This window comes from Pongo pygmaeus, chromosome 17 (assembly GCF_028885625.2).
Source record: "Pongo pygmaeus isolate AG05252 chromosome 17, NHGRI_mPonPyg2-v2.0_pri, whole genome shotgun sequence".
In the NCBI taxonomy this organism is placed as follows: Eukaryota; Metazoa; Chordata; class Mammalia; order Primates; family Hominidae; genus Pongo; species Pongo pygmaeus.
Genome location: NC_072390.2, coordinates 71,599,832 through 71,625,017, shown reverse-complemented (window position 1 = coordinate 71,625,017; position 25,186 = coordinate 71,599,832). Strand labels below are relative to the sequence as shown.

Genomic DNA, 25,186 nt, shown 5'->3' with positions numbered 1-25,186 from the left:
ATCTAAAGAAAAAACACGTCAAACCTCACCCTGCTGGGGTTCTCCTAAGCAAACAGGCTGTTTTTAAACTAAAGATCAATATCTCAATATCTTTACCAAATGGGACACGTTGATAGGTATTAGGTGAAAAAAAGGGAGGAAAGTGTAGTCAAATGTGCACAGGAAATACTGACAATACTGAGGTTGGGTAGTAGCTGTTGTTTTTAACCACAGAACTTCGAAGAACCTTTAGAATGCTGTGACCGTAATTATCTCTTTAAGGGGATAAAACATCATTCATCTCCAAAGTTGTTTGACCACAGTAATCTTATTAAGACCTAGTTTTAGATGAACACACTTTGGAAACTCAGGATTGAATTTTCTATCTATTAACAGTGCTGTATCTTGGGCATCAATATCTGAATATGGTCTATCAATGGTCTCATTTGCTTTCTTCCCTTATATTCTCTTCACCATGATTTAGCTTTATTTTTATCTTACTAGATAATGTTCATTTTTGTAAACAACCTAAAATCAATGTTTGAATGAAGCTTCATAGTAATAAAACAAAAATAACAGTAATATTTAACTATTTACTTTATTCTTAAATTCAACTGTTTTATTTTTATTCTTTGTTAGCTTCATTTGTACTTTGTGTATTATAATTACACACTATAATCAGCATAACAGGTGTTTACTCATGTTAAAAGTTAAAAAAAACTAAGTTCAGAGAAATGGTATTACAAACCTTCATTAAAACATTATATAGAATTTTCTTAAGCATTTTTTAAGCTTTCTTATTTTCCTGATAAACATTCAATTGAAACATGAAATGTGATTCTTAATGTCTTAACAAAAGACATTAAATACTGAGGGGTAGTTGATTCTGACACACACAAATTAGTTTTATAATTAACAAATCAAAACAAAATGGCAAACTACAAAAATAGTTAAATTTGGGTATGTTAGAACAAAACTGGGTAAATACACACACACACACACACACACATACACACTGCTACGTATGTACATTGCTAATTCAAAGCAACAGAGAGTTCAATATAATGGATGCTTTGCATTTCTACAGCTTATCATCAGTACTAACTTTGTCAAATATATCCATTATTCATTTTATAAAAAGGGTTGGTTGCTACATTAATGGTTAAATACAATATTCTATTTTGCAACATCGATCCGCCAAAAAGTGGTCATTTTATTTATTGCCCTCATCAAAGAAACAGTTATCTTTTTCTATGGGTATAATTAACTTAAAGAATGATGCCTAAACAGTATTCCTTTTAATCTGTTCATATCCTTTCATCAGGCACTGATCAGTCACAGTATTCACACATCCAACACTACTGTTTTATATATATAATATTTAATAGAGCCTCTATGTTGCCCAGGCTAGTCTTGAACTCCTGGGCTCAAGCAATCCGCCTGCCTCAGCCTCCCAAAGTGCTAGGACTACAGGCATGAACCACCGCGCCTGGCCACTGACCCTACTTTTGATTCTGCTACTTAGACTCCCAAACTCTCCAAAATCTTCTTTATAAAGAGCTAATCCCTAATTAGTGCCACACATCTAACTGACCTACTTGCTAGTCCCCACGTCGAAAGTCATTTCATTCATGCTCACATACACTCTAGTCATTCCTTTTCAAAAAGTAGAGAAAATGAAGTACGAGTCAATATGAAGTTTTGCTAATATTCTCTACTATGTTAGGTGTTCCTAAAATTCTGCCCTACTGGAGATCTCAACATCTGAGGTGACACAAAGCTCCTGACAACCACTGAGCTACGCATACTCTCTCTCTGTCAAAGATCTCCTTACCATAGTTGGTAATTTAGCAGAGGGAGGACTAGAGCCATTAAGCAAAGAAAAAAGGCTTTCCCATTCTTATGAGAAACTTGACCTTCCGCATTATCAACCCCTCAGGAGAAGTTTCCCTGTCAGAACTTTCACCCACCCCACAGATACACAGGCAGATAATTTCAAAGATTTAAGAAAATGTAATTTATCTTCATAAGTCTTAAAAACTCTCCATTATATTATTACTCTCATGTAGTAAAAATAAAGGACATACAAAATGAATATTAAATAAGAGCATAGGATCTGCTTTAAAAAGATTATGAGATGTAATTTCTGAAGGTTTAAAAAAAAGAGCTTTAACACCAAGATTCTAGCTTTTCATTTCTACATGATGTGTTCTCCTCTGACACATATTTAACTAAATATGTTTTAAAGAGTACTTTTATTCCCCTTTCACATACTGTAATAATGAAAATTTGCAAATAACAAGCTAAATCTACAAAAAACTGTTTGGTCCAGGCCGGGCACAGTGGCTCACACCTATAATACCAGCACTTTGGGAGGTCAAGGGGGATGGATCACCTGAGGTCAAAAGTTCAAGACCAGCCTGGCTAACATGGTGAAAGCCCGTCTCTACTAAAAATACAAAACAGTAGCCGATGGGGAGGCTGAGGGAGGAGAATCGCTTGAACCTGGGAGGCGGAAGTTGCACTGAACCGAGATCGCACCATTGCACTCTAGCCTGGATGACGGAGTGAGACTCCATCTCAAAAAAAAAAAAAAAAAAAAAAGTTTCTTCCAAAGTAAAAATGATATACCATCTCTGTAAATGATAATAAGTATCTAAAGAGTTAACTTTAGCTTTACTGTAATAAGAAAGACTGGAAATAGCCAAAATAATCAAGAATGAAAACAAACAAAAATCAATATTACTAAGCCCAAGAAAGCATAGTTATTAGAGGTACTTAACTCATAAGAAAAGATGGTTCTGTGCTTTTTAAATATGGATTAAAATAAATATAATTTTTCTTCTTTCAAAAAAATGCTAGTCCAACTCATATAAAGAAAACTGGCCTGAAGTGGAAATGTCCCAATATAGTAAAACCTCATTAATTTTGATTTCACTAATTAATTCTGAGGTGATGGCTACCTTTGCAGCCTGTGTGGAAACAAATTAATAGTATAAACAAAGCAAATGTCTAGCTTATTTAAGTGTAAAAGGAAAAAAGACTATTCAAGCAACATTTGATATTAATTTTAAACAATGAACAGAGTAATAATAAATAATTCTCAGCTATCTGTTAAATAAAAGCACTTAAAAGTTCTGATAAAACACAATTAACTTGGTTTCCTCTTATCTGTCCTCAAAATTATTAAAGCACTTCTTAAAGAATACTTTATAACTCATATTTCTTCCTGATTTACACCCAGCTTCTTCACAAATGAGTTAAATTAGCAGAATTCCTTTATTATTAAATTCTAGACATCTGGGTTACTGAACACCTATTTCACCTGCAATGACTCATTCTATAATTTGATTAATTCTATTCTACTTCATCTTTTTCCATTTCAACCTCGAAAAGTCACCAAAATATGATTTAACACCAATGGCATTATAACAAGATAATGTATAAAACATTTAAACTATGTAAGTAAAATAATAATACAACAACTAAAAAATGTGAACCTCTTATCTTTAAACTTATTTGAAAACTATTTATGCCTCAAATTATTCCTATTACACATGCATTAAATAATTATGAAATGTGTTCCCAATAGTTGTATATTTATAAATTGTATATGTGTAATTCTGTACAATATATCACCTAAATTGTAATAGATGCACAAATACATATATTTTAAAACGATGACTCAAGGTTTAAATAAACAGATTTAAGAATAAACATTTTTCAAATGTCTCACTAATGTGAGTAACTTCACATTACATTAGCCAATATCTCATGTCACCAAATAGATCCTTAGGAAGGTTTCCTTGTTAATGACAGTGGATGTAAATACAAATTTCATATAATTATAAATTTTTTGCTGCCCTCCTGCCAGACTGATCAAATGATCATTAAAACTTGTAATATAGCTGATGAAGAGATTCTTCATTAGAAATATCTCTCATCCATATTTTCCCTGCCCGTTTTGTGATGGCTAGGTTTAGAACTATATAATATAATCTGCAAATCCCTTAAGTAAGCACATTTTAACTGGAAACAGGGTGAAAGTAACTCTGGCACCCCACTTGAGGCTCACCCACTCTTGCCTGAGATGATGCATGTCCCTCTGGTATGCAAAAAAGGTGAGGCCACCAATGCCCTTCCTTCTAGTAAATGTTCATAAAGCTCAATTTCCTAAGATTAAAAAATAAGTAAGTAAAAGTTCTAAGATTTTCTTCCTATACTTGCACTGACTGTCTCATCTATTCTACTTCAGTAACCACTGCTATCAACTGACTTAAAGAATGTAAACATAAAATTCCCCTTAAAATTTTGTATTGTTATGGAACAGAACTTATGCAGCACAGATGAAGTATTCTATCAACTTAGCTAGTATTTTACAGGTGAAAGCTATTCAAATTCATGTTCCAAACACTGTATTAATTCTGCCCTACATGCAATATGCACCAATGACATCAAATGCCAATTAAAAGTAAAGGCTAACAACAATCAACGGAATATTTAACCAAGTAAAAACTCTTTATTTTATGAAAAAGCAAGGAGAGGGAGAAGATACTGGCCCAAAACAAGTATATTCTTAGGTCAATTATTATTTTTTCAAATAATTATCATCCTAAGCCAAATAAAGGCTCATTGGATTTGCCAGTAAATAATCCTCACAGTACATTAGTGCTGAACAGCAGAATGCCACAAGCTATCACAGAATCTGATAGAGTCAGAATATACCACCTAGGTCACCCAGTCTGACCTTACACATTTTACAAGACTTCATTTTAAACCATTCCCAGAAACCTCTTATGTAACCTGTTCCTAAGCATCTGCCATGAATTACAGAAATCAGAGACAGCTAGTTTATCCCATCCACTAGCTCTCTGGGGAGATGAATCCACTTTCCAACAGCTCCCAGTGTAAATAATATATATTTTTTATTTTCTATTTTTGCTAATTTGTTTTTCTAAACTAAATTACTCTTTTTCTTCGTATCATTTCAGGAGCAATGGTCTTATGTGCCCAAAACAATTTTTCTCTTTGCCTTAACAGTCACTAAACATATGAACATTCTATTGTCTTTCCTTTTAAACATGCCCATCATTAGACATGCTATAAATGACCAGCTTCTTTTGCTCATAAATCAATCCCACTATTCTCTTAATCATTATTTCTTGTACTTCCCAGAACTCTTGCTATGGAACATAAATGTGCAGTTAAGATGCATCATTTATCACATTAAATATTCTACCTGAAGGGGAAAAAAGAGCCTATGAAATTAAATGTTAATTTCACTTCTACACTTTCACAAAACTAGACTTTCAAAAAAAGCTTTAAAAATCCAAACTTCATTTAAAAAAAAAAAGGTAGAGGACTGTTTATTTAATACATGTTTTAGAAAAAGAGGCCATATATGGTCCAACCAAAACACTGATTAACAAACTAATTGGATAATTACGTGAACAAGAAAACTTTTAAGGACTAGTTTTAATGTCTTCCTTTATTCACTGTATAAAAAAAAAAAAACACTGAAGAAATAGTGGGCTAATTAGAACTCTATAATTCTTCAACTGCTTCCTTATTAGTAAAATGGTAAAGAAATACGAAGGATTTAATACAAGATTTAGAAAATACTGCCTATCAAAGAAAAAAACATGTATTTAATAAATAACATTGTGATAGCTTAGAGAGGAGCAGATATTTTTTATCCTTACGTCACCCCACAATCATAAATACATTTCAGATATATTATTTTGTCTGTTTTTAATTTAGCCATTGTTTCTCATCAAGTCTTATCACATTTCTGGATGGGATAAGATTTCAAACTTCAAAAAATGTGGAAGAAACTACAAATAAAAAAATAAATTTGATTACATAAAAACTGAAAATACGTGTAGGTTAAAAAATTCAATAGTAAATAATAAATTAGAAATTCCAGCAACAACAGAAGCCACATAAGCTTAATATTTTAGTTAAGAGCTCAAACACTAATAACCCCTGGAGAGGGGGAAAAAAAAAAGCAAAGGACAAAAAGAAAAATGTTTTAAAAAAAAAAACTAAAATCATTTCAGAAAAATTTGAGTATCTCTAGGTATCAAAGAAAAGCTAATTCAAACATTAAAATACTATTTTTACCTGTCAACTTGGACAAAGATTCTAAAAATTACAACGACAAATAGTTAGTATTTTGGGGGTTGATACTTTTTGCTAGGCATGTTCCAACTACTTGGCAGTAATTCATTACAGTCTCATAACAACCCTTTGAGGTAGGTACTATTATTTCCGTTTTTAAAGATGTAGAAACTGAAGCATAGAAGTAACTAACATTTGTGCTGGCAAGCAGCAATGAAATGGGCGCTGAGAGTAGAAAATAATTTCATAATATAATTCAGCAGCCATAAAAATGTTAATAAGCTATTATATCAAATTTCGGAGGTTCTGATACTTTCATTGAGTAGACTATATCCAAAGAAAATAATCCTAAATGAAAGAAAATATTTACATACAAACATTCAATATTGTATTATTTACAATAGAAGATATTGGGAACAATTAAATACCCAAGGTAGAATTGCTAAGTAAATATGGTATGCTCACACAATGTAATGGAAAATTACTTTCATGAATAAATAAAATAAGTTGGAAAATATTTGTCAAAATATTAAATGAAGATGCAACATGCACAGGAAACTGTATCTACAGTATAATCACATGGATATAATAAAATGGATTTTAAAAGGCTAGAAGAATGTGTATCAAAACACATTAATTGGCCAGGCACGGTGGCTCACACCTGTAATTCCAGCACTTTGGGAGGCCGAGGCGGGCGGATCACGAGGTCAGGAAATCGAGACCATCCTGGCTAACACGGTGAAACCCTGTGTCTACTAAAAATACAAAAAATTAGCCAGGCATGGTGGCAGGCACCTATAGTCCCAGCTATCCGGGAGGCTGAGGCAGGAGAATGGCGTGAACCCGAGAGGTGGAGCCTGCAGTGAGCCGAGATCGTGCCACTGCACTCCAGGCTGGGCGACAGAGCGAGACTCCATCACAAAAAAAAAAAAAAAAAAAAAAAAAAACTATGTGTGTGTGTGTGTGTGTATATATATATATATATATATATATAGTGGTTCTCTTAATTGTAGAAGAATAACAGGTGACCTTTTACCTTCTTAGTTATCTCTACTTTCAAAAATGTTAACAGTGGGTATACATTAATCAAGGTGGAATGAAAACTATACCACATTTTTAAAGAGCAAGTAACACGTTACAAGTAAAAGAAAATAAAAGGGGACTAAAACTGGAAAACTCCAAACTTGAATAATCAAAGATAAAAAACTAAAAGATAAATTATGCAAATCAATAATGAAAAATGACAAAAATTGGAGAAAAGTAATTACTTTGAAATAGACTACTAAATCTGCTAGACGGCAGCATTTATCAGTTCAGGCTGTCAAGTCAGACTACTCAGGATCAAATTCGAGCTCTGCCATTTGCTAACTGTCTGACTTGGATGAGTCATTTAACCTCTCTGAGTCTCTTTTCTCTATATGATGTGGTTAACAGCAGTAACATACCTAACAGAATTGCTGTGTGAATAACATGAAATATAAATTCATGCAGTGACTAACATGTCATGAATACAAAAAATGATAATATTATCTCCATCATTATTATTATTATTATGTAATTATATACCACAGATTCTATCTTTTAGAATGTAATTGTATTTATTTTCTGAAGGGGTTAAGTGTTGCTGACGTTTAGGTATCTACCAGAAAATGTGAAAACATTCATAATTCTTCAAGAACGTGAGTTTCCCTTTTTCAATACTTTCTTCTCATATTAGTATCTCTGCTTTAATTTAATCTGAATAGTTCCATCTGCATAATCATCAGTATCACTCACATGCTACCATAAATTACATTAATAAAGCTTTATAACAATTTATAAATAAATAAAATACAACTCCTCAATGGCCAGCTTCCACAGTTCTCTGAATATTTCTTATGTTTTTCTACTGAACTTACTTTATTATTTTTCACTTCATGCCTTTAAAATATTAAAATGCTTTCTTTAATTTCACTTATACATTTATGGGTTTTAGAGACTGAGATGGTTAAATCTGCAAGCTCTAAAAATATTCTATAAAGTTTTTTTGTTGTTGCTGTTGTTGTTTGAGACAGAGTCTCATTCTGTCCCACAGGCTGGAGTGCAGTGGCGTGATCTCGGCTCACTGCAACCTCTGCCTCCTGGGTTCAAGTGATTCTCCTACCTCAGTCTCTCAGGTAGCTGGGATTACAGGCACATGCCACCATGCCTGGATAATTTTTTTGAATTTTTAGTAGAGACAGGGTTTCACCATGCTGGCCAGTCTGGTCTCGAACTCCTGACCTCAGGTGATCCACCTGTCTCGGCCTCCCAAGTGCTGGGATCACAGGCATGAGCCCCCGCGCCCAGCCATATATTCTAAAGTTTGTTAAGGAACTCAAAGTGTTGCCCCTTTCCACTCTCCACACACCATTCAGCTGTCTGCTGTCATCTGTCCAGGACCACAAACCTTGGGCTGCACACATTCAGGGAGTCAGACCTTCTGAAAAAAGACTGCCTGGTATTACAACTCCCAAAAGTTCTCTGTTGGTCCTGCCCTTCTACTTTCTCACTCCTCAACTTAGAACTTAAATGGCAACCACACATCTAACCAAGTGATTTTTAATCTGCCTGCTTGGCCTTAACTGTTTCTGCAAATCATACCTATATCATTACAAGAAATAAACACTGGACCAGGCATGATGGCTCATACCCATAATCCCAGCACTTTGGGAGGCCGACATGGGCAGATCACTAGAGGTCAGGAGTTCGAGACCAGCCTGGCCAACATGGTGAAACCCCATCTCTACTAAAAATACAAAAATTAACTGAGTGTGTTGGCGAACCCCTGTAATCCCAGCTACTCAGGAGGCTGAGGCACAAGAATCGCTTGAACCTGGGAGGCGGAGGTTGCAGTGAGAAGAGATAGCGCCACTGCATTCCAGCCTGGGCAACAGAGCAAGACTCTGTCTCAAAAAAAAAAAAAAAAAAAGGAATAAACACTGAATTCACACACCTCTGATACAGCCACAGAAAACTTTCTCTTTCCTTTCTCATGGAAACAAACGGATTGACAGATACTGTCATTTTTCTAACTGGAGATGCTGAACAAACCTATATATCTCTTTCCTGGCAGTAAATTAACAGAACACAATATGCTAAAAGCACCTCTTTGTTTTGAAAGGATGCTGGCTTGCTCTTTAAGCCTGTATCAAAAAAACACAGAGAAACCTAATCTTCATGTATCAAAAAAACACAGAGAAACCTAACCTTCATGTATCAAAAAAACACAGAGAAACCTAACCTTCAGTGTCCACAAAACACTATGGGCTGGCAAGAATGTTGCGCCTCGCCCATAATTTATGTCCTAAGAAGAGCAATAAATGGGGTCAAATCTCCCCCTTGATCATCTGGGGTCATGTTGACAAAGGCTTTGCATGTGTAATACCCCCACTGTAATCTATCCATAAATGTCCAGAAAAACATGACCCAGTTTGGGCTTCTCAGACAGTTGAAAACCCCAATTTTCAGGCAATGAGCAGGAAAGAATGGTACTTAGGACTATAATTTCCAAGGAATTAGGGGAGAGTAAAAACCTGTTATCCAGTTGTTAGTTACTAATTATCTTGAAACTTCTATCTCATGACCAAAAAAAAACAAAACGCAAAGTTAGACTGTCAGAGAAAGAGAAGTCATCTCTAATTTGTGCGGGTTTTAAAACCACCTGGCCATAGTTGGGAAACAAGCAAATGAAAAGTACCTAACAGAGGAACAAAGTGTATCTACAATAAAGGCATTTGAGGCTGGGCACGGTAGCTCATGCCTGTAATCCCAACACTTTGGGAGGCCAAGGCAGGTGGATCATTTGAAGTCAGGAGTTTGAGACCATCCTGGCCAACATGGTAAAACCTCATCTCTACTAAAAACACAAAAAAATTAGCTGGGCGTGGTGGTGTGTGCCTGTAATCCCAGCTACTGGGGAGGCTGAGGCAAGAGAATCGCTTGAACCCAGGAGATGGAGGTTGCAGTGAACTGAGATCACACCACTGCACTCTAGCCTGGGTGGCAGAGCGAGACTCTGTCTCAGAAAAAAATAAAAATTTGGCGGGGCACAGTGGCTCATGCCTGTAATCCCAGCAATTTGGGAGACCGAGACAAGCCCAGGCCAAGAGATTGAGGCCATCCTGGCCAACATGGTGAAACCCCGTCTCTACTAAAAATACAAAAATTAGCTGGGTGTGGTGGAATTCGCCAGTAGTCCCAGCTACTCGGGAGGCTGAGTCAGGAGAATCACTTGAACCCGGGAGGCGGAGGTTGCAGTGAGCTGAGATTGCGCCACTGCACTCCAGCCTGGGTGACAGAGCAAGACTCCGCCTCAAAAAAAAAATAAAAATAAAAATAAAAATTTTTTTTAAAAGTCATTTGAGTACTGAAAATGAACGTACAAACTGCCCAGATTTAGGATTTATCATCCAAATGAAAATGTAGATAACTGAAAATAGAAATAATGGCAACAATAATGATGATTCAGTGAGTTCTCATTACAGGCCAAGCGTTACTTCTAAACCTTAAATCAACACTTCACAGAAATTGTGGCTAGGGCCTAGAGATGTTAAGTAACCTGCTAATGCCACTCCAAGATGGGTGACACAAATCTAGGTCTGTTTGGTCCTAAAGGCTGTTCTCACTGGCCTGACCAATTCATGGTCCCATTATTTCAAGCTCCATATGCCTACAGCAGAGTGTGCTCTCCAGCTCCTTTAGAAAGTCTTCGCCAATGACTAAGAAAAACCATTGATAATGACTCCAAAAAGAGAATCATCATACAAAAGTCAACTTTGTTGTTTGTTCTTTTTTTCTAAGATGTTATCATCCATTTTCATTTCATTTTACCAGCTTGTCAAATCTTTCTTTAGACAAATAACGTGAACATTTTCCCTCTCAGTACAGCCCCATATTTTATGATCTTTACTTTTTTCTTCCCTACCTAAGTAGGATGAAATAAAGTATCCTATTGCAGCTAGACTGCAGCACATACAAAACCATCACTCTGATCTGTTGGTCATTATTTTCTTTTTTGTTGTTGTTTTTGAGATGGAGTCTCACTCTGTCGCCCAGGCTGGAGTACAGTGGCGCAATCTCAGCTCACTGCAACCTCCACCTCCCAGGCTCAAGTGATTTTCCTGCCTCAGCCTCCTGAGTAGCTGGGACTATAGGCACGCGCCCCCACACCCAGCTGATTTTTTTCGTATTTAATAGAGACGGGGTTTCACCATGTTGGCCAGGATGGTCTCGATCTCTTGACCTTGTGATCCGCCAGGCTCAGCCTGCCAAAATGCTGGGATTACAGGCGTGAACCATCATGCCTGGCCAGTCATTATTTTCAAAGTAATGTATGTATGTCCAATTCCTGCCAGGATCTGCCTAAATCCAAGTACTATCAAGTATTATCTATTGTAGACAGATCCATCAGGTACTAGTCAGGAAAACATCAATTGTTCCAGACGCCTCCACATAACATGCATAATGCTAATAGCATCTGCAAACAGAGGTTGTTAATGTATCATTTATGATTTTATAAATATCCACAAAACTAATATATTCAAATATCATATATATTGACCTTCCTTAAAGTCTTCCAAAATCACCCAAAGTAGACTTCCTAAGTGCCCTTTCTATCTACTCCCTGAGGGCTTTGAAAAACCCCTTTTCATAAGATTTATCATACTCCTTTATAACTGCTGTTTGCTGGTCTGGCTCCCTCATTAGACTAAATACTACAGAAAAAAAAGATGTCTTATCCATATCTCTGGTTCTAGAAAGTGCCTGAAATATGATAGATACTCAGATATTTGCCCAATGAATGTCTAATCAAAAATATGTTGCACCAAACTGAATACTACACTTAAAAGGTAATTCATTTCTTCCTAGCAATTTTTGCCATTTAAAAATAAATTTAGAGGGCAGTGCATGGTGGCTCACACCTGTAATCCTAGCACTTGAAGACGCCAAGATAGGAGGATCACTTGAGGCCAGGAGTTCAATGCCAGTCTGGGCAACATAGCAAGACTTCATCTCTAAAAAACAAAAACTAAATAAAAAAAAATAAAATGTAAACTCATTTTGAAATTGTCCTATGATTGTGTTACTCAAAAAAAATTAGTTGTTGTGTAATACTTTCTCTCCAGTCCAAAATAAAAAGCCAATTTAATCAGCTACTTCATTCACTAGGTTTAGCATCAAATCACTTCTGACCATTATTAAAAGTAAATTTCATGCCTAATCAGCAATATGATTTAAGATTTTAAGGAATCTTTCCAAAACATAAGAATTTCTAATTTTTTAAAATGTTTGGCATGACATCAGCACAGTCAGCTAAGGATGCAGTCTTTCTCATTACTGCTAAAGGGGCCTCTCACTGCCAGTCCCTTAGCACTGAGTTTTCTGGCCTCCTACACAAGAGAAAGGTGTTAAGATATTAAATTGCAGTTTTGCCATTAAAATAACAAAAATTACTTGCACAACCTAATATCTGAATGTATACATAATATTCATAGCATGACAGGGTCTCACTCTGTCACCTAGGCTGGAGTGTAATGGCGCAATCATGCTTCACTGCAGCCTTGAAACTCCAGGGCTCAAGCGATCCTCTCACCTCAGCCTCCTAAGTAGCTAGAACTATACGCCCACGTCACCAAACCCAGCTTTTTTTTTTTTTTTCTTTTTTGGTAGAGACAGGGTTTCACTATGTTGCCCAGGCTGGTCTTGAATTCCTGGCATCAAGTGATCTTCCCAGCTTGACCTCTCAAAGTGTTGAAATTACAGGTGTAAGCCACCATGCTCAGCCTCAATTATTTATCTTAAACACAATAGTATAGAATAGTAGTACAAATTTGGAAAACATAAAATTATCAAGAATATAAAACCAATCAGAATGCACAACTAATATAGTATTGGTAATATTAATACATTTATGCTTCAAAATGAAAGTGAGAGCTATACTTACATATACTCTACATACAGCTGCTTTCAAGAACAGAAAATTAGCAAGGCTTAAAAGATTATAAACAGGATGATGAAGGATTACAGTAGTAAAACGGTGACTGTACAAACCTATTCCTCATCATTTGAAGAGCAATTTGACAATACCTATTCAAAAGCCTTTAAAAATTAATATGCCCTTTTTTATAGCGACTCCAAGTATAAGAACTTATCCTAAGAAACCATTCTAGAGCTACAAAAATATTTAGCTGTACTAATTATCACTCCCACTGTTGATAACAGGCAAAAAAAAAAACTTTTAAGCAACATTCTAAAATGTCCAATAAAAATGAATTACAGAATATCATTTAAAATGATGTTGTAGGAATATTCTTAGTGACAAATATGACATCTTTAGAAAATATCTCTATTTTCTATAAATATGTATTAATTTTTAAAAATAAAATATCAAAAAGATGGTGCCAAATACATAAAAATATATGAAAATGTTCTCAAAATCTAAGAGAATCAAGTGTTAAAGGAAAAAGGATGACACAGAACATTATGTACATTGTATTTTAAGAAAATAATGTTAGTTATGCTTCCTGTTTTTGCTTAGTTTGTATTAACAAAGTTTGCTCTGCTTGACTTCAGATATTAAGCTATAGGTATAGACATTGCTTTTTAAATGCAATATTCAAATTAAATTAGTAACAAAAATCTAGAATCAAAAATGTGAGATAAGAGCAAATTCAGGCAAAAGCTTTCAGTACTTTGTCAGAATAACAGTATGATATATTAAAAAGAATATCTAATTTGTTAATTGCCCTTACTGGCTGTGAACATTAGCCACACTGGTATACATACAGTCATGTGTTCCATTCATATTAGCATACCTGTTTCTAGGAGTTGGGAATCTAACACTGGTTTTAATACTGTCAATTGAAGGCACAAACACTAACGTTCAGGTTAGATGCCTCACTTTCCTGTTTTCACAAATCCATGCTGCCCCCTTCTGGGTATTTTTGGAGATTATGTGACCAAAAGTTTAATACGATAAATTAAACAAAAAGTATTCATTTTTTAACTAATATATTAAAGAACTTAGCCTATATGCTTACATGTAGAAACATACCAGTGGTACTAAACAGTTTATTTTTAGGCATTTTCCAAAACTTCTGTTCTGAATAATTCTAACAACAGAAAGACAGCTCTGAGAATTTAATCGTCAATGCAAATGAGGAAAATAAACAGTAAATACTAAATAGCTATAATACTAAAAGTAAATAAAACATGACACTTTAATAAGTTTCCCTACTCCTTCCTCTCACTCTCAAAAGTAAACCAGGGTCTGAATTTGGCACTAGCTTTCCCTTCGATTTTAATATTTTTACTACCTATACATGTATCCAAAAATATGCAGTATGGATTTGTGTTTTTAAAATGTAAATAAATGGTATCACAGTGTATTACACACACAAAGGTTTCATACCACAAACTGTACTTCTAAATCCAGCTACCTACCACAACTGAAAATCAGCTAAGAAAATATGGATAGTTTCATGTAAAATATCACCACAATTCAATAAGTTGGAAATACTATACTGGGTGGTTAGTGTTATTCTTTAATTTCTGAATTTTCATTGCTGTCAATCATATCTATCTGGTTTATTAAGGAAAATGTTTTATAAAGTACTCTTTACATATTAAAATAATTTTATTCCCTTAGTATTTTTTCCAAAACCTAGTTTCTTTCTCTAAGAGTAACCTATGTGGAAATAAAAGAAAAAGTGCCTGGGTCTTGGACAATAGACTCCTTAATGCTAAAATCTATAATAAAAGGAGAACGATAAGTAACAGGGAAAAGTAAAATAAACTGGGAGGGAGGTGGAAGGGAAGATGTCAGATCATCTCATCCGTAACTACATAATTCTAATGATGGAGCCTTGGAGGAAGTTTTCTGCCGCAGCACTCCAAAGGCATTAAAAATATCTGCCTTCCCTTTCACCAGCTCTCTTCAGATTCCCCAGGCAACTGGTACACTCTTGGCCTCCCCATCCCAGAGTTCAGATTTTGCTAATTCACCCAAGTTTATCTCTCACAACTACTCAAATCTGAAAATCATTCTATCTCTAACCACGCTGTGTTGCATAAATTTCATAGTTGTCAGAATAAAATTAAGCTAATATTCTATAGTTCTGAAGCATGAAAACATTGTAAAATAGAAAATATCTGAAGGATTAATAAGACTTTGCACTCAAGGTTAAGGGAACCAAAAAGCTGGAGAACAGGAGAGAAAGGGAGACTTGCACTTCCTTAGTAATATTTATACCTTTTGCATTTTATACTATGTGCATCACTACCTATTTATAAAATATTTTAAGGTACCATAGTAAACAGTCCAAGTACAGATGAAAAGTTAATAGCCCAGTTTAAATTTTAGCTGTTTTTAAAAAAAAGTTTCTAATATATCTCCTATATCTAATATTTGAAGTGGCAATATAATTTAATAACAACATAAAAGCTCGAGTTTAAATTTGAATCCTATTAAAATTCATAAGAACTGTCACATCTGAATAGCAATAAATCATGAGAAAACCACTCATTTAAAAATAATAAACATAACTTGGAATGATAAACAAAAATGGTATACGACTTTATATCTGTCATATAATTTTTATACTGTGAAGTGAACAGCTTTATTTCAAACAAATGATATATAGTAGTTCGTTTTATCAAGAAACTGAACCTTTATATACTCTTAAAAAAACAGAAATGGCAAATAACCTAATATTAGAAACCTCAAAACCACAGATTCCAACACCTCTCAAGAGTCAATATGTAGTTAGTCAAACCTCTCAGGTCTTTTCAAGTAGTTTACCAAAGCTCCTTGTTTCTCTGGGTACCTATAATATGCCCCTGCCATCATCACCAAAACATTTGTGATTTATAGTCTGCCTGTACCAGGCTTAAACACTTGCCTTATCCTCCTTCTAAAATGTAAGCTTATATTTCTTGGAACATTTAAACACATTACTTCCTCAAGTGTTCTCAATAACCTTCAGAACTACACAATCCTGAATTATTTCAAAATTTTATATCTTAAAGGGTACCTTCAGATTTTTAAATTTTCTTACATTTTAATTCTTTAAAATAATCCGTATCAGGTAAAAGCTAAATATCAGTTAACCAGACTATTCAATGAATCAATACTGAATTTCAAAGATCTTTTCCTAAATGAACTTTTGCTTTTTTAAGAAACAATATTGGCCAGGCGCAGTGGCTCACACCTGTAATCCCAGCACTTTGAGAGGCCGAGGTGGGCGGATCACGAGGTCGAGAGATCAAGACCATCCTGGCCAACATGGTGAAACCCCGTCTCTACTAAAAATACAAAAATCAGCTGGGCATGGTGGCACATGCCTTTATTCCCAGCTACATGGGAGACTGAGGCAGGAGAATCACTTGAACCCCGGAGGTGGAGGTTGCAGTGAGCCGAGATCATGCCACTGCACTCCAGCCTGGCAACAGCACAAGACTCCATCTCAAAAAAAAAAAAAAAAAAGAAAATGAAAAATAAACAGTATCTTTAAAAAATGAAAAACTAAAATCCTTTAACACAAAATAAAAGGAAAAATACATTCAATTTAGGTACTCTACATAATACTATATTTAGGCAATATTTGTCATCTTTGAATATGCCAAATTTTTTAAGTAATTAAAAGTCCCACTAACAAAAGAATAGAAAAATAGTTCATTAAAAATAAAGCATACAAAACCACTTAAGTCTGGCACTAAATTAATGCTAATCTATAGTAGGAATTTGGAAAGACTTTTAGATAAAAAGATATTAAAAACAGCTCAAAAATGAAAGAGTGGGGAAAGAAAGGATGATAAATACCTAGACAGCAGAAAAGTAAGTACATGTTATTTGTCTACTGACATATACGTGGAGTTTGAAAAGGGGGTCTGGAGTCTGTCTTCAGAGCTCATCTCCAACTTCCAGCTGCAGCATCTGTTCTACCTAGCAGACAGTTTTTCATTTTTTGTTTACTATCTACCTAAGTTAGGAGACAAATAATGAATTATTTAGCTGAGTACTTTTTCTTAACAACTTTGTATGTTTTAGGAAACGTGAAATGTGACTATAAAGTAAGAAAGGAGAAATCATCAGCCTTGTACATTCTTATTCACAGTTAAAGTAATTTTTACACACAACTGACATTTCTCTGTTTTAGAATATCTTTCCTGAACAAATAATTACAAGAAGTCCAAACTCAACTTCTACCTGAATTCACCTAAAACCCAAAACTATTCTAATAAACAAAACAGATGACAAACTCTTCAGCATTTATCTCTAATCATTACTTTTGGTAAATATTTATAATCTTTCAACTACAATTAGCTGATCAACTATTTCAACTACTATTGCCCAATCAAAACTTTTAAACAAAAATAAAAATATATTCTGCTAAAAAGAACAGGACACTGGGTCAATTCATGAGAGGGACTATTCAAGCATCAGAATCAGTATACGATGTAGCAAACTCTAATCTCAGCCACACATTTTCTAAACATTTAGCAAACACCAAACTCTGCTTTTTATTAAGCAGTTAGGCTCTTTGATCTTTAAACATACTTGCTGATGTGCGTAAAACCACCTAACCAGCTAACTGAACAGGTTATTAACTAGGCAGTCATCATTTATTTGTTAAATTATCACACAGCTAAAATCAAGTATCTTTGTCTTTATCAGTACTTTTGAATAAGAATTTTAAAATTTCTTTTTTTTCTTTTTATAATTTCAATTTTTTTAAATTTAACTTTCATTTTAAGTTCAGGGGTACATGCACAGGTTTGTTATACAGGTAAATTTGTGTCATGGGGGTTTGTTTTACAGATTATTGCATCACCCAAGTATTAAGCCCAGTACCCATTAGTTGTTTTTCCCAATCCTCTCCGTCCTCCCACCCAAGAAAATTTCTATTGTTAAGCATGTAATAACTAAATTACAAATTGCAAATACATTATTTTTCAAGTACTAGACTTCCCTGTCTAGATCATTTTTCCTCATATTCTCCAGGCCAACTACCACTTTTGGCTTGCCCAAGTTTAGTAGCGAGCCCATTCTCCGTTTAGTTGCATATATGTCTATCAGTATTTTATTCACTACATTTTATTTTTAAATACAAATAGTCAAAAACATTTTATTATTTTAAAAACCAATCCGAATTTTTTTTTTTTTTTTTTTTTTGAGACAGAGTCTTGCTCTGTCGCCCAGGCTGGAGTGCAGTGGCGCAATCTCAGCTCACTGCAAGCTCCACCTCCCAGGTTCACGCCATTCTCCTGCCTCAGCCTCCCAAGTAGCTGGGACTACAGGCGCCTGCCACCACACCCAGCTAATTTTCTGTAGTTTTAGTAGAGACAGGGTTTCACCGTGTCAGCCAGGATGGTCTTGATCTCCTGACCTCGTGATCCGCCCCTCTCGGCCTCCCAAAGTGCTGGGATTACAGGTGTGAGCCACCATGCCCTGCCCACTTGAAATTTTTTAAAAGAAATTTGATTAAAAAACACAAGGGAATATATAAGCTAAAAAAAAATGTATAATTAACATATTCAAATAGAGCATGACCTTGTGTAAGCCATTCCAAACTTTTTTTTTTTTTTGAAACAGAGTTTCGCTCCTGTTGCGCAGGTTGGAGTGCAAGGGTACAATCTCAGCTCACTGCAACCTCCGCCTCCCAGGTTCAAGCAATTCTCCTGCCTCAGCCTCCCAAGGAGCTGGGATTACAGGCATGGGCCATCACACCTGGCAAATTTTTAGTAATTTTAGTAGAGAAGGGGTTTCTCCACGTTGATCAGGCTGGTCTCGAACTCCCAACTTCAGGTGATGCGCCTGCCTCGGCCTCCCAAAGTGCTGGGATTACAGGCTTGAGCCATCGCACCTGGCCCATTCCAAACTTTTAATCACATTTGTAATTTAAAGAAAAACTATATCTTATTCTATCTAATATTCTATTATTTTAAATATTTTAGTCTCACACACACACACAAAATCAATCAAAACAGAAATGGTTGTTCTAAACTGGTAGAGAATTACCTAAATAATCAATTTTTGCATTGAAAAATTAGATATTTCGCCAAATGTGCATTCAGAAAAGAAAATTGTCATGTTTCACCATAGGACATAACTACTATAAAATGAAGTTTAGGAGAGGGGTTGTAACAATACCTTAATTTATTAATGTAATTACAATAATACCTATTTCACCAAAATATGACATAAAATTGATTAAATAAATACATAGCAATTTTTCACAGTGAATAAGAAATTAACAACCTAATTGGAAGAAAGGAATAAAAAAGAAGGAAGAGAACAATTAAGGAGGTAAATTTGCAAATCTGCCAGGAAAAATAATGAGAAACATTGGTACTAGGATTTCTTACAAAGCCACCAATATCAAATCAAACAAAGTCTAGTACTGGCAGAACATGGTTGATAAAATAAATAATCAAGAAGATTAAGCAAGTAAGCAGAAGGGCCAAGAAAAATTTTGTAGATTTTGAAATGAGATATCTTGTAGATACTGCAGCAGATACACCAGTAAGACTGTTTTCAATTTCAGTAATACCAGAGCTGGTGACAGTGAATGAATTATGATAAGCATGACATGTCTACAAGAAGACGACGTGTCTATATGTGCACACAAATGTCTGAGTGTTGGGAGACAGTGATTATGCACACAAAGATGACTAATCACATGAATAAGTCCCATGATTAATAAACATTAAAAAAAAAGTACTGTTATCAGTCCTAAGCCTTCCTAAAATCTCATATTTCTATTTATAAGACATCACGGCCTAACTTAAAATGCATCAGAAAGCAATCTGGTTCCACAAAGGTATGTATGAAATTTTCCAAAATCATCATCAGTGACTGTTAGGCTTTGTTACAACAAGCCTCCCTTGTTACAACAAGGCTCCCTTGTTACAACAAGGCTCCCTTGTTACAACAATTTTTTATTTAAATGAACTCTATCGATAAGTATTTTGCCTTTACCAACATATACATTCATTGTCTTTGCTCAGATGGACCCAAAAATAATGAGATTGTACAATGTCTTCAGGCATACTTAAATTATTTTAAAATGTAAAATTGAAACATCATTCAATAAACATTTTCTCAACTGCTGCTATGTTTCAGAAAGAAGCCAGACCATTTCGAAGCTAGTAACAGGAAAAAAACACTATGTCCCTCTTCTGTTTCTATGTGCCCCAATAGTTAGTGACCGTAACTTTGCCTTAATGTTACTATTATTTTAGTTTTAAAATTGAAAGAGTTTTCTTAATTCTCTTGTCACACTTCCTTTAAGTTAGTCTAGATTCCATTTACATTCCTGATAGTAATATAACTCGGCTCTACCATAGTGAAATAATATTTTATATAAATCAACTTACACTACAGTTTTCAGGTGGAACTAGAAGTTGAGTAATCTCACCACCATGAACACAGAAGATATGTTTCATTTCTCCAGAAAATATGTCCCAAATTATGACTGAAAAATCCACACCTCCAGATATCAGGTATCTTTGATCATACCGAGCTGAGACCTGATGAGGATATAGCAAACATGTGACTTTGTTCCGATGACCACGGAGTGTTCTGTGAGGTGGCCAACCTGTGAATGAGGGTTTGGATTTAAAATGTGAAAATTAAAGGCTTACCAAGTTTCAGTAAGTAAAAGTAAACATGAATGTTTAGAATAGCTACAAATTATATCACAGCAAAGGCTTCCAATTTTATCTTCTAACACAACTCTGCCTAATTCAGTATCTACTAGCCACATGAGACTACTGAGCACTTGAAATGGGGGTAATCCAGATTCCTATGTGCTGTGAATTTAAACTAGTCATGAGATTTTGAAGAGTTGATACAAAAAACCTAAAATATTTCATCAACAATCTTCATATTGATTAGAAGTTGAAATGAAAACAGTTTTTGCTATATTGGGTTATATAAAATATAGTCAATTTCAACTGTTTCATTTTATTTTTTAACACAGCTATTAGGAAATTACAGGTATGGTTATATATATATATGGTTGACATTAGATTTCCACTGGCTGTTGAGAGGCCCAGGCAGGCAGATCACTTGAGGTCAGGAGTTCGAGACCAGCCTGGCCAACATAGTGAAACTCTGTCCCTACAAAAAATACAAAAATTAGCTGGGTGTGGTGGCACATGCCTGCAATCCCAGTTACTTGGGAGACTGTGCAGGAGAACTGCTTGAACTCAGGAGGCAGAGATAGTAGTGAGCCGAGATCACGCCACTGCACTCTAGTCTGGGCAACACAGTTAGACTCTTTCTCGGGGGGGAAAAAAAAAAAAAGATTTCTACTGGATGGTACTGTTCTGGAGGATTTTCAGAATTACTGGTAATATAGTAATTATTTAGTAATCCATAGAGATAACTAAGAGATAAAAGTATTAACATATCTCAAAGAGATAAAATTGGATACTTCTTTATTTACAGTCATTACATAGTATTAATTCTAATAACAGGCACCGAATATTTTATCTGTGCATTAAACTCTACCAACTACATAGCACCCCAACAACTAACTACACTGATATACTGTATTTATTTAAAAACAAAGAACAGAGACATTTTCACTCTCTGGGTAAGAGTTGTCAAAACACTTTAGACATACGGAGCTCTTCAGTATACCTCTTCTGAGCATGTGTTCCCCTTGCAACAGCTGTACTATGGCCGTCTGTGTGGCAGGTACAATAACTATGCTTCCATCTTCACGACCACAAACAAGTCGTCCATGTGCTGGTATGTACACACTTGCAGTTACTTTAAGAGGTTCATTACTATTGGGAATCACACTCAGCTGATCTATAATTCCAGCAGGACAAGGATTCAGTTTATCAAATGCCTCTTGCAAACTAATAGAAGTTGTCATTGCCAGCCCTGTAACGGTTTGGTTTTGTATAAAAGAAAAACATTTGTGCATGTTAAAAAAAAATTTAAAACATTAAAATAATGTTGATTGATCCAGTTATCAAAGAAAATGATATATGTACATTATGAATATGTTATTCAGTAGTTAGTATTTAAGATATTAAATTAGTTAAGAAATTGTTACACATGATTTACTATTACCTTCTTCACTTTCCTGTTTATCAGCTGTGTCTGATATGTTCCAAATATTCAACCTTCCAGAAGAATCACCCTGAATTAATAGTTTATGGAAATATTCTCTGCATCCATAGAAGAACCGAGTAACAGGAGGACAAATTAGCAACTGCCAAAAAAAGTATTCGAATATCTTTAGTTGTATTTTTAATCAAAATATTTCACACATTAATGCTTTTCAAATAAAGATGTTAGGTAATTTGTCCCAGTAGCCAAGTTGAAAAAGTGTTTATAGCATGATTATTCAACAATATTTTAATGTAATTCTATAGCACTAACATACATGTCAACTAATATTCTAATCTAGTATAACATACACACTGAATGAAACAAAAACTGTATTTACAGCCTTTCTCTAAAATTAGTATTTATGCTACTTTTCACCACTTTATAATAACTCGTGTGTAGCCACAATAATGCAATTTAACTGCCTATTATTAAATAATTAACACAGAGCTAAGCTTTCTTTATCAAAAAGAAAAGTCTTCACTTAAAAGGTCAAGATGAGAGAACTCACTAATCCTAGCTTTTTTTGCCCACTCCTGATTAATCATTAAGAATAGCAACAAAATTAGGGAACAGTGGCTCATGCTTGTAATCCCAACAATGACAGGGAAGATCGCTTGAGGCCAGGAGTCAGAGACCGGCCCTGGGCAACTAAGCAAAATCCTGTCTCCACAGGGAAAAAAAAAAAAAAAAAAAAAAAAATTAGTCCAGCATGGTGGCACAGGCTCATAGCTCCAGGTATTCAGGAGGCTGTGGTGGGAGCATCACTTGAGTCCAGGAGTTTGAAGCTACAGTGAACTATCATTTCGCTACTGCACTCCAGCCTGGATGACACAGCAAGACCTTGCCTCAAAAAAACAAAAAGTAGGCTGGCCACAGTGGCTCATGCCTGTAATCCCAGCACTTTGGGAGGCCACAGCGGGCAGATCACTTAAGGCCAAAAGTTCAAGACCAGCCTGGCCAACATGGTGAAACCCTGTCTCTAATAAAAATACAAAAATTAGCCGGGTGTGGTGGTGCACACCTGTAATCCCAGCTACTCGGGAGGCTGAGGCAGGAGAATCGCTTGAACCCAGGAAGCAAAGGTTGCAGTGAGCCGAGATCACACCACTGCACTCCAGCCTGGGAGTCAAAGGGCAACTCCATCTCAAAAAAAAAAAAAAAAAAAAAAACAACTAACAAAATTGAACTATCAAGCTTGTGCAACTAGAGGACCCCATTGTTAAAATTAGTGTATTTTTCAACTAATAGCATATCATGTTTTACTTGCTCATATTTTCATAATCAATTTGAACCTAGCCTCTGTTAGCTACCAGCTACCAGGAACAAAAACCATTCATTAGGATCTTATGTGTACTTTCATTTTCAGCTCAAGATTTTGTGCCTTCAATGAAGTACTATCTGAAAATACTAAATAGTGTGGTGACTTCTACTAAAATTCAGAGGATTACTTCACAAATACTGGAATATTAAAGAACAGAATCTTAGCCTGAAAAGCAATATTAAATTTGACTTCAGTTTTGACAATTATAGTCGACAGTCTAATTACTGTATTCAAATATTGGTTAATCAAAGACAGTAATTAACAGCTAAAAGCATCAGCCAATGGAAACTACACGTTAAGCATAACCAATTGTTTGACTTTACTTACTGAGTTTTTTTTGCTTTTGAGACAGGGTCTCGCCATGTTGCCCAGGCTGGAGTGCGGTGGCACGATCACAGCTCACTGCAGCCTCCACCTTCCAGCTCAAAGGATCCTCCCACTTCAGCCTCCCAAGTAGCTGGGACTACAGGCGTGTACCACCACACCATGCTAATTTTTTTTTTTTTTAGAGATGGGGTCTCACTATGTTGCCCAGACTAAAATTTTTAATTGATAAACTATATATTTAACAAGGAAAAATTGCTACAGCAGCTGTAATAACCAATATTCTACATTTCAACACACCACAAAATACATGTTTTTAATTTAAAACGTATTACGGAGCTGATATTTAAAGAAAATGATTTTTTTTTTGGTTTTGCTTATGTATATTTTTTATACAAGTCATTATTCCTTAGGTTAATTGGACATGACTATCTAGGTTGAAGAGCAGTAAGTGGAAGTTTGAATAAAGAACAGACAGGCTACAGATGATCTTAATTGTACATAGATATACAAATTCTATATATTCAAAATATTTATGGAAAGAACAATTCCCTTCCCCTAGCCACCCGGCCACATAAACGTGAGACGTAATGTTCAGAATGATAAAGCCATGGAAACCTAGAACATCAATTAAAAAAAACAAACAAAAACACATGTACCCTAAAACCTAAAGTATAATAATAATAAATAAATAAAAGAAAAAAAGAAAAAAAAAAAAACAAAACTCTGCTTTCAAAGCCAAAGCTTCTTTTTTACTGCTCAATATAGAGTTGAAAACCCAGTACTAAGTGCTGTTGTACTTCAACATTAAGTGGATATTAAGCACGTTTTCAGAAATCACAATAAACTTTTATTTTTATAGAGAAAAATATTTTATTCTTTATTTCTAGTTTCTAATGATTTAAACTGCTACATGATTTTGTGGAGGTACTGCAACGCCTTGTTCAACAAAAGAGCTATTATTACTCAGCATTATTACATAACTATGTGTGCTCTTCTAAAAATATATCTGTCACTATGTTTATAATTACATGACAGTATGTAAAATAATTTACACCATCAATATGAACTTCATCAAAAAGCCAATTTCAATATGCAATTAGCATAAGATCACTTGTACTCTTAGAAAAATGAATGTTATTTCATAGGCATATTATATATTTTTAAATAAGCAGATTTTGAAATGCCCTTATAACTGACCATCTCAAAATGTTTTACATTTAACTCAGTGCTTTGAATTGTATCAAATTTTTTAAACCTATCACAAGACAATAAATACAGTTGTAGAAGTT

The 25,186-nt window shown here is 34.9% G+C and overlaps 1 protein-coding gene across 1 annotated transcript in view; it reads right to left on the bottom strand.

Moving 5' to 3' along the window:
- Window positions 1-25,186, bottom strand: part of WDR7 (WD repeat domain 7) — a 392,926-nt gene that overhangs the window by 326,006 nt on the left and 41,734 nt on the right. Inside the window, exons 11-13 of the mRNA XM_054460414.2 lie at window positions 22,208-22,349; window positions 21,767-22,015; window positions 20,497-20,717 (exon numbers count right to left, since the gene is read on the bottom strand). Of these exons, the coding sequence (XP_054316389.1) occupies window positions 20,497-20,717; window positions 21,767-22,015; window positions 22,208-22,349 (612 nt within the window). The remainder of the gene's footprint in view (window positions 1-20,496; window positions 20,718-21,766; window positions 22,016-22,207; window positions 22,350-25,186) is intronic.